Below are 10,000 nucleotides of genomic sequence, written 5' to 3'. Positions count from 1 at the left end.
ATGACTTACTCTCAGTGTAAATTATTAGAGCTTTACCATGACTTACTCTCACTGTAAATCTTGCACTCCTGCAGGTGGGGTTCTGGAGTGGGCGTGGCCTTGTGTCTGCCGTCCTGTAGACACGCCCCTTCCAAACACAAGGTGCGGCCGATCAGTGCGGCCAACAGATAAGCACAGACCAATGGCAGTGAGCTGTGCGGGACAGCCATCTTTTCAACCTGTAAAAGGCCCACAGAAAGTTCAGCCAATCAGCACCCTGGACAGAGGAAGGAGAGAGAAGAGAGTCTTGCCTACTGAGTGACGTGTGTGTGCGTGCGTGTATGTGTGTGTGCGCGTGTGTACTGCTCTGTGTGTGTGTGTGTGTGTGTGTGTGTGTGTGTGTGTGTCTGGGGGGGGGGGGTCTAATCACGGGGGCTCAGGCAGGCTGAGGTGATGCAGAGTGACAGCGCCCCCCCCCCCCAGCCCCCCCTGCAGGATATAGCAGGATAATACCGCGCTCACAACCCCGCTTCTTCGCCCGCGACCAGACAGCCCTGCCCCGGGTCCCGGGGATAAGACCAGTTCTAGGCCTACTAGTCTGGCTCAGAGAAGCTCAAGACAATCAAACCAAACATTATCTTTTTTGTAACATCGACTGTCTGGAGATGAAACAGACAGTCGATCACATAACCTAATCAGGACAGGGTGGAACCTTTCGCCCACCCGATTTAACTGGATAAATGATTAAAACAAGGCAACAACAATAACAACAACTAACTTGTGAAAACTGTGACACTGGTTTGAAGCACAAGTTTACATCCAGCACTGACAGGTCCGTCCACTTGGCTAAACTTGCAGAGCCGCGACAACAACCAGCCAAAGACATCACAATGACTGGCAAATAATTATTGACAACAAACAGCCCATCCATAACAAATATAAAAGCCCAACTTTGAATTACATGATAACAGATAAATAAAGCTAAATATCACGTCGTGGTCACCATTGTAGCCCAATTCAGATGAGATGACAGACTGCTGTGTAACTGCGTAGTTCTATCATCTCCCGTGTTTCTCCGGCATCACGACGTAGGCTATTCCTCGTTCTTACCCGGTGGGAAAAACGATGTTGGTGTTGATCCCGGTCGTCCTCGTGCTCCGTGTTCTGCTCGGTGTGTGCCGAGTGTCAGTGTCGTCGTGTGCTGGGCAGCGGCAGCTCAACGCAGCTCCTCCTCCGGGATCCGGGACGGTTGTGATCACCGCGCCACAGGGGCCGCGCGAGCGTCTGAGTGGTTTAACTGAAGGGCATCTGATCTGACCCCCCCGACACACACGCACGCACACACACTCACGAACACGCACGCCCGCACACACACTCTCTATATTCTGATATGAATATGAGGAGTTCTGCTTTTGATTTGATTGGATCATTTGTCTGTGATGGGATCTCATTTGAGACGTTTGAGAGAAGTGGGTGAGAGGGTCGCCAGGGTGGGCGTGGTCTATAAAGGTGGGCGTTTCCTCCGGGTGGGGGGTCCTCTGGATCAATCAGCTTGATGAGGTCGATATCTGAACCCTCCCCCTGGCTCTCTATCTGAACCCTCCCCCTCCCAACATCTTCAGGTGCTGAGTCACACCTGTCGCACCCCAACACACACACACACACACACACACACACACACATGCACACGCACAAGCACACACACACACACGCACACACACACACACACACACACACACAACACACACACGCACAACACACGCACACGCACACACACAAACACACACACACTGCTTATAGTGATCATGGTTACAGTGAGGTGGCTGTGGCTCAGGAGGTAGAACGGGTCGTAGGGTCGGCGGTTTGAATCCCGGCTCCTTCTGTCAACACGTCAAAGTGTCCATGGGCGAGACACTGAACCCCAAATTGGCTAGCGCCTTGCATGGTAAGGGCTTTTGTCAGGAGAGAGAGAGGGAGGTGGGGCCTTGGATTTGATCCAGTATGATGTGCAGAGGACAGGGACCAGAGAAGCAGCTCTCTCATGGAGAACACCAACCCTAACACACACACACACACACACACACGCACGCTCCTGTTATCCTGTAATCAGTATCTGTCATCATCACCTGTGTGAGCAGACAGGCTTTGTGAGTGGAGCGTCTCTGTCCTGTTAATCTGTCTCTATAACCCTGTCTCCCTCTGCTCAGACCCGGGGCGCAGCCTAATCCCTGGCACCACTTCCTGTGTGTGCGTGTGTGTGTGTGTGTGTGTGTGTGTGTGTGTGTGTGATCTAATTTCAGGTTTTCCGGTGCACTGAACAGATGGGGCGTCTTAAAGCCTAGATGGATAAATTAACCGGGACCCTGCTGGAAGGTCGTGACTTTGGAGTCTTATGGGGTGGACAGAAACCCATAACAACGCCAGCCAACGAAGACCATACAACAGTTTAACCAGAATTGTAAATCATATTTGATGAAAACATGTATGGGTCAGTAGTTTTTAAACGTCGCTTCTCAAATTGATGTTGGCTGGAGGACAGGATGGTTCACATGCAGACAGTTTCAAAGCGCTTTATTTTCAGGTCTGACACGATGGAGAGACGGATGGAAACGCTTCTCTGGCGGTCATTAGGGACGGAATAATGATGGCCTTTGTGCGCGAGCTATTCAGGGCCCGGTGAAGCGGTGAACCAGAGGACAAAGCGCGGCATCGCGGCTCTGCTGTTCCGCTCTGCTCGCCGCCCGGGCCCCAGGCCTGCTGCTGCCTGCCAAACGTTACTCACCATCCTGGTCGCCACGCTAATTGCAAGACATTCATTTCCACCATTTATAGAGTGTCTGCTGTGATCCACTGACCCCAGTTCTCGGCACATTCTGTAATCATACTGGGTGGATTTAAGAACTATGACAAATTTTTACTGAAGGTTCTGGTGATTATGTGAGCGGTGAGGCCACACAAGCTGCCACTCAGAGAAGGGGGAGATTCTGAAGCAGCAATGGGCTGCTGTAGACCGAGGCTTCTATTATCTGCTTTATAGAATCATATTTATTCATTTTCCCTCTTTATAAGATGATATAACAAATATAACTTTTGACAAAAGACAAGCAGACTCGTCCTGTCTCAGAACAAGAGACATAGGAAGAGAGATAGGAAGAGAGAGATAGGGAGGGAGAGGTAGGGAGAGAGAGTTAGGGAGGGAGAGGTAGGGAGAGAGATGTACCAGTAGACCAGTGTACCAATAGAGACCTCTGTATCAGTAGACCAGTGTACCAGTAGAGACCAGTGTACCGGTAGAGACCAGTGTATCAGGAGGAGCCCAGTGTACCAGTAGAAGACCAGGCCTAGGTCTGTGTGAGTTTCAGGAGAACATCTTCACTCTTCATAGTGTTTATAATCTGATAATCTGCATCCTCTGCTTGCATCTTGAAGTCTCCTAGCTGAGCTCTGTGCAACACTGCCACTATGTGGCTGACTGCTGTCATTGCATGTTGACAGGTGGCCACTTAAAGGAGTAGTAAAGGGAAAATGCATGTTTAGCCCTGTTTTAAGGTTACTTATGATCATATACAATGGTTCAGATCAAAACGTTGACAAAACTAGCACTTTTGAGAAAGTCTGATATTGCTCTACCACTGTTTTGGTCATACAATGGATGTGGGTGGGCACCTTGAAAAATCATTCAAACCCCCTCGGTGAGCTTCTTGTCTTTGAAACCGAGTTTAACATGTTTTTGAATGATTTTTCACGGTGCTCACCCACATCCATTGTATGACCAAAACGGTGGTAGGGCAATTATCAGACTTTCTCAAAAGTACTAGTTTTGTCAACGTTTTTATCCGAACCATTGTATATGATCATAAGTAGGCTAACTTTAAAACAGAGCTAAACATGCATTTTCCCTTTACTACTCCTTTAAATAGTGTTACAGAAACATGACAATAACTAGAATAACGCTCAGAGAGCACAAATCTCTGCCTGTGATGCATGTTATCAGCATGTACAGTTGTTGAATGTGTGCTCTTTTTTTTTAGTTCAGCAGTTCTATATGGCCAACTTGAAAATGCATGTTGCAGATCAAATATTGATCACCTTGATGAAGCCGAATCTGTTGCAGTGTGAGACCAAGCTGATCAAGTATGTGTAAACCATCTTTAAAGGGGTTTTATTATAAGTCTTAAACATAAGTTGATTTCAAAGAGAGAGAGAAGGAGAAAGAGATATAGATAGTAATAGAGAGAAATAGAGAGATATACATACAGTAGATAGAGGTAGAGAGGGGGATAGATAGAGAGATATAGTACTGTAGATAGAGAGAGAGAGAGAGAGAGAGAGAGAGAGAGAGAGAGAGAGTGAGAGAGAGAGAGAGAGAGAGAGAGAGTTCAGGAACACTCACATCATACAGTAGGTTCATTACAATTTATTACCATAAATGGAAGTTTGGTGCTGATGGCTCCACTCCACATGCTTCCCTGGATCAGCCAAGTAGCAGGCAGACAGGGAGCGAGCTACGAACCTCCCACAGGGACACAGAGCGGGCCGAAGTAAGACATGCAAGCAGTTTAGTACAACACGGTACAGACAAAAGCAAACCAGAGAGGAAAGCGACAAAGAACAGGGCAAAAACAGAGCAGAGGAACAACTAGGTATAAAATCCAGTACAAGGGCAAAACAAAGAAAACAAAAGCAGGACTATCTCTCTCTCTCTCCCTCTCTGAAGATGATGAAGAGGAAGATGCTCTTAGCTGTGGTTGGCTGTGCTGTAACGCCAAGGACACTGGGTTCATTCAGATTCACAGCTGACAGTTACGCTCAGCAGAAATCAATACTGCTGCTACTGTCTGCAATTCTGCATGGGAAATAGGACAACATTGTCTAAGTTTGCTATCTCTTGTAATATGACACAGATGGAGGATGGATGGAGTAACAAGATTGTCCTCTATAGGAAAGGAAAATGTGTAGAGACAGATTTTTTGCAACATATCAGAACAGAGTTCTAAAGCGAATTCCTTTTTCCACTTTAATAGGGAAGTGTTTGAAAGCCATTTGGCTGCCACCTCATGGGAGTAACTATATCTAGAGGCCAATCTTGATCATGTAACTGAATGCTTCACAAAACCTTTAACTGATGTAATGGACCATCATGCCCCAGTGATGAAGCGAACAATTAAAGCATGTTCCTCTCCCTGGATAGGTGATTAACTTGTCAAGATATTAAGGGAAATAAACAAAGCTAAAGTCATGGCCTCTCAGACAAAACAGGAATCAGAAAGTTGCACAATCATACACTTAATATGAATCATAGAAAAAAGGCCTTATTTTATGAAAATGCTTTTAGTAAATATAAATATGACTCAAAGGCTTTGTGGAACACTGTTAAAGTGTTGTGAAATACCACAACAGGCCTATGCTCTCTATGTAAGCACAACTAGCGATTCATCAAGACAGATTGATGAAAACAACCGTTTCGCGGCAGAAAATAGATTTTTAGAAGCTGCATTCTCGTTGCCCCCACCACCGCCATTACATGGATATACTGGCTCGCGCTGGATTTTAAATTTCTTCTACATGCCTCCGAACTACACCAAAGTGATCTCGGTGAGTCAAACGTCTTATAATATGTCGGAAATAAGGTCCAGGTTGTCAAAAACGAGCATTGTCCTTGAAGGGTTTGTTAAAGACATCTCCATCAATATTCTCAACCAATATAGAAATCAATGAGGATTTATTGACAAAACCAGCACAAATTTTTAGTCACTTTGCTAGTTTTTTCAATAACAAAGTCAATGATCTAAGGTTGAAAGTTAACTTCTGTATACAGCATCCAGGCACAGTACTGTACAATTGTGTGACAAATCTTGTTCATTTACTCCTACATCAGTGACGACCAATGAAGTTGTTGAATTCCTTTAGTCACTGCCCAATGGAAAACCTGCAGGTTATGTCTTTATCAACAACACCCTGCTCAGATATGCTGCTTCTCAGATTACTTGTCCCCTGTATACTTGTTTAATTGGTCATTAAAATCAGGGCATTTTCCAAAGATATGGAAACAAGCCAAGTTGTTTACCCACCGATAACAGTCGACCAATCAGTGTTCTACCAGCTCTTGTAAGTCTAGTAAAGTTTCAGAAAGCATAGTGAGTAACCAGATATGGGACTGGATATGGAAAGGAATGACTTCAGCTCTCCAAACCAACATGCTTATCGTAAACACCACTCCACTGCAACTGCTTTAACGGAGATGAGTGATGACTGGTGGTGTGTTATTTCTAGACTTCAGAGCAGCATTCGACCTAGTAGATCATCAGATACTATTAATGAAACTTCTTCAATATAATTTTGATCAGAAATCCATGAAGTGGATGAGATCCTATCTGTCTAAGATAACACAGACCGTCTATACTAATGCTGCACTTTCTCCACATATCCTTCTTCAATGTGGAGTTCCTCAGGGCAGCTGTTTGGGTCCTTTGTTGTACACATTATACATCAATTATATATATCATGTACTATCTAAATCTGAAGCTACCATATTTGCAGATGACATAAGAGTGTATGCTACAGGAAATGCCAACAGTGGAATAGAGGAAGCATTGAAGTTTCAAGAGACTCAGAGTGGGTCAGATTGAATAAACTGGTGCTAAACATGAGAAACTACAAGTGATGGTAGTTGGTTCTATGAGGAATAGGCTACTTGAATCCCCTCTATAGCTCAATGCAGATGGAATAATGATAGAGCAGGTGAAGAAGAACTACGGGGAAAACATCTGGATGAATGTTTGTCTTGGACATCTCTCGTTTCTTATTTATGCAAGAAAATAACCGGAACTGCATGTATGTTACGTAGAGTGTCAAAATATCTTCCACTGAATATTTTAACAAGTAGCCCAAGCCCTAATAGGGAGTCAAATGTCTTACCCTGCAGAGGTTTGGGGAAGTGGTAGAAACTATACCTCCATGGGTAGAAAGGGCGAAATGAAGAGACTGCAGATAGGACAAAACAAGGCAGATTAATACTCAAAACAAGGCAGATTAATAGTCAAATGCTCGTATGATACTCCTGTTGTTGAGCGTCATAAAGCCCTTGGCTGGTTGTCAGTTAGGGATACAATTGATAGGTCTGCACTCAATCTTTTTTATAATATTCAAACAAAGAAGAGGCCAAAATCGATAAATTCCAGGTTCCACTCGGTGACGAATAGACATTCAATCAATACTAGAATTGCTAGTTCTGATTATGCCACTCCAAATTTGAAATATTTAAGTGGTAAGCGTAAATTCTCCCATCAAGTAACAATTTTATGGAGAGCTAACACTGGTCTGGTCCCACAGAGGCGGGGGGGGGGGGGCAGAGGGAGGAGGAGGAGGAGGAAGAGGAGGAGGAGGAAGAGGAGCCAGAGGAGAAGGAAGAGGAGGAAGAGGAGGAGGAGGAGCAGGAGCAGAGGGAGGAGGAGGGGGAGGATGAAGGAGAAGAGGAGGAGGAACAGCACAAGCAGAGGGACGAGGAAGAGGAGCAAGAGGAGGAGGAAGGAGGAGGGGAGAAGGCTCTAAATGTGTGTGTGTGTGTGTGTGTGTGTGTGTGTGTGTGTGTGTGTGTGTGTGTGTGTGTGTGTGTGTGTGTGTGTGTGTGTGTGTGTGTGTGCGTGTATAGCCCAAACAGCAGCCCTCAGCAGTAGCAGAGCCAGAAAGACAGACGGAGCAATAGGCCCATTTAATCAGGCCAGACTGCTTACTGCAGCTCTCCTCTCTGTGGTCTGAGTTATGAGCAGAATGCACCAATATGGACACTCCCTCCCTGACTCATATCTCCCTCCCTGTCTCCCTGCCCCCTCCCCCCGACTCATATCTCCCTCCCTGTCTCCCTGCCTGCCCCCCCCGACTCATATCTCCCTCCTTGGCTGTGGTGTGGAGATGTCAGCTACACCAGATGCACCTGTGTCTTTAAGACCAGTCCAGGATAGCACTGGGCTAGGCTAGGCTAGGCTGGGCTGGACTGGGCTGGTCTAGACTGGGCTAGAGTGGGCTGGTTTGGGCTGGGCTAGGGTGGGCTGGGGCGGGAAGGGGTGAGCTGGGCTGAGCTGGGCTGGGTGGTGGATCATGGGGCTGAGGTGAGGTCATGCTTGGCTGCGTGGGTAGTCACGCTTCTGTTCTGACCATTAGCCTACGTAACAGCTCTAATCCTCCTCAAAACCACACAGACTTCTGGCTAAACAACGCTGCTTGGACCAACATGGAAACATTTCATTCTCTGCTCACTCTCTCTCCTTTCTCTCTCGTCTGTCTGTCTGGATATGAATAGATGGTCTGACTTAGATGTGTAATTGCAGTAGTAGAGGATTCTGATTAAATTTCAATCAGAAAGTGAAATAACACCCCAGAAAATCGGCAATCAGTGAGGCATCTGCACACTGGTGATGCTGTCCATGGTGCTGAAGCTGACTTGGACACACACACACACACACACACACACACACACACACACACACACACACACACACACACACACACACACACACACACACAGGATTAACACAGTAGGGGGAGAGTGGGGGGGAGGGTGGGCGAGAGGGAGGTACGCTATACTATAGAGCTGCTCTCTGTGGAAGAGCTATCTCGAGCTGGAGGCTGGCAGGCCGATCTGAACATTCATCAGTCTGGCGCCCCGCGGCGCGTGAAGGAGGGGCGAGAGGGAATCCCGGCCGCGCGGCGGTCTCGGAGCGGCTACAGATATCGCGTTGTTGTCGTTAGGAAGTGAACGGGGTGGGGGTGAATGAAGGGGTCCCGGGCCCGCAGCGAGGATAAAACCATCCGTTGTTGTTGTGTTTTGTTTTTTTTAACGGAGCGGGTAAGAAGGAGGACGTTCTGTTTTAATCGTGTTGTTATTATGATGTCGCCCTGGCTCAGCTGATGCAGATTTCTCCTCCGCGAATCAGCGACAATGTCACGGAGACCGGAGGAGCTCGAGGAAGCACGGCGACACGTCTCACACATTCGGAATCGAATATATCAGAAGCTTTACGGTGTCAATCGCGCTCGATCTTTATATTGTTATGAAATGAGCGTCCCGGTTAATGTTTTGTTGCTTGCAGGGAAAACATCCCGAGGTGCGTAGATCCCCGCGGAACATCACGTTACAGTGAGGCAGAGATGATCGACCGGAATCAGGGCAAGGGCTTCAGAATGAACATTGTGACCGTTTGAAGCTTCGTAGGACTTCATCCACTAGCCTAACTGCTGCGGTATTGTCAACGTATGAGCCCGTATGTCGCCTTAAAGCAAACAGACAGAGGGCTCGGAAACAGTCGTGTCCCGTGAATGATCGTTCTTGTGGTGTGACAACATAGGCTACCGGGGAGTCGGTGTTTGATACCGGTCAGAATGGGACAGCGACACATTTGTTGGTTTCCGGGCGGTTCCTCAGCGTGACACGGCACGCGCCTCCTCCTCCTGCATTTTGACCGCAAATCGAGCGCTACCAGACCTCCGGTAGACCTCCGGTAGACCTCCGGTAGACCTCCGGTAGACCTCCGGTAGACCTCTGGTACATGCCGCAGAGCTGCCGGGGCCAGAGCCGAGACGAGTGAAGGTTCAGCGGGCCGTTCAGCGGAATATCCTCCCCACCCCACCGGGACACCATGGACGACTCTGGGATAATCCGCCGCCGGAGGCTGCAGGTGGGGGTTTAGTGATGCTGGTTAGGCTTCATCTGGTTCAGCCGTAATAACTCTAACCCTAACCTAGCTCTAACCTATCTGGTTCAGCTGTCATGAGTAACCTCTCAATTTTCAACCTTGGGTGTGATGATATCTCGTTATAACCGCCAGTCAGCTCAGCTCACGCGGTCATATGGTCGTAGAGATGGTGCTGCTAACCAGGCCTCCGGTCTGGCACCGTTTCTCCTGTTGACATGACAGCTCTACAGCTGTCACCCCTCCGCTGTGTGTGAGCGCCTGGGGGTTGGCTAGGGCTGGGGGGGTGGACCAGACCTTATTAAAGGTCTCCAGGGGGGTTAAACCAGACA

The 10,000-nt window shown here is 47.5% G+C and overlaps 2 protein-coding genes across 2 annotated transcripts in view; one reads left to right on the top strand and one right to left on the bottom strand.

Annotated features, from left to right (window-relative positions):
* rtbdn (retbindin) overlaps positions 1 to 209 on the bottom strand; it is a gene marked incomplete at both ends in the record, with an annotated part of 5,053 nt that extends 4,844 nt beyond the window's left edge. Inside the window, one exon of the mRNA XM_084448492.1 lies at positions 47 to 209. Within this exon, the coding sequence (XP_084304618.1) occupies positions 47 to 209 (163 nt within the window). The remainder of the gene's footprint in view (positions 1 to 46) is intronic.
* Positions 210 to 9,614: 9,405 nt separating this feature from the next.
* The window catches only part of mast1b (microtubule associated serine/threonine kinase 1b), a gene marked incomplete at both ends in the record, with an annotated part of 27,673 nt that continues 27,287 nt past the window's right edge, over positions 9,615 to 10,000 (top strand). The window contains 1 exon segment of the mRNA XM_084448491.1: positions 9,615 to 9,653. Within this exon segment, the coding sequence (XP_084304617.1) occupies positions 9,615 to 9,653 (39 nt within the window).

The sequence above is a fragment of the Borostomias antarcticus genome (assembly GCF_949987555.1).
Source record: "Borostomias antarcticus genome assembly, chromosome: 14".
Lineage (NCBI taxonomy): Eukaryota > Metazoa > Chordata > Actinopteri > Stomiiformes > Stomiidae > Borostomias > Borostomias antarcticus.
Note: the sequence above shows the minus strand (reverse complement) of the source record. Positions and strands in the feature narration are given on the sequence as shown.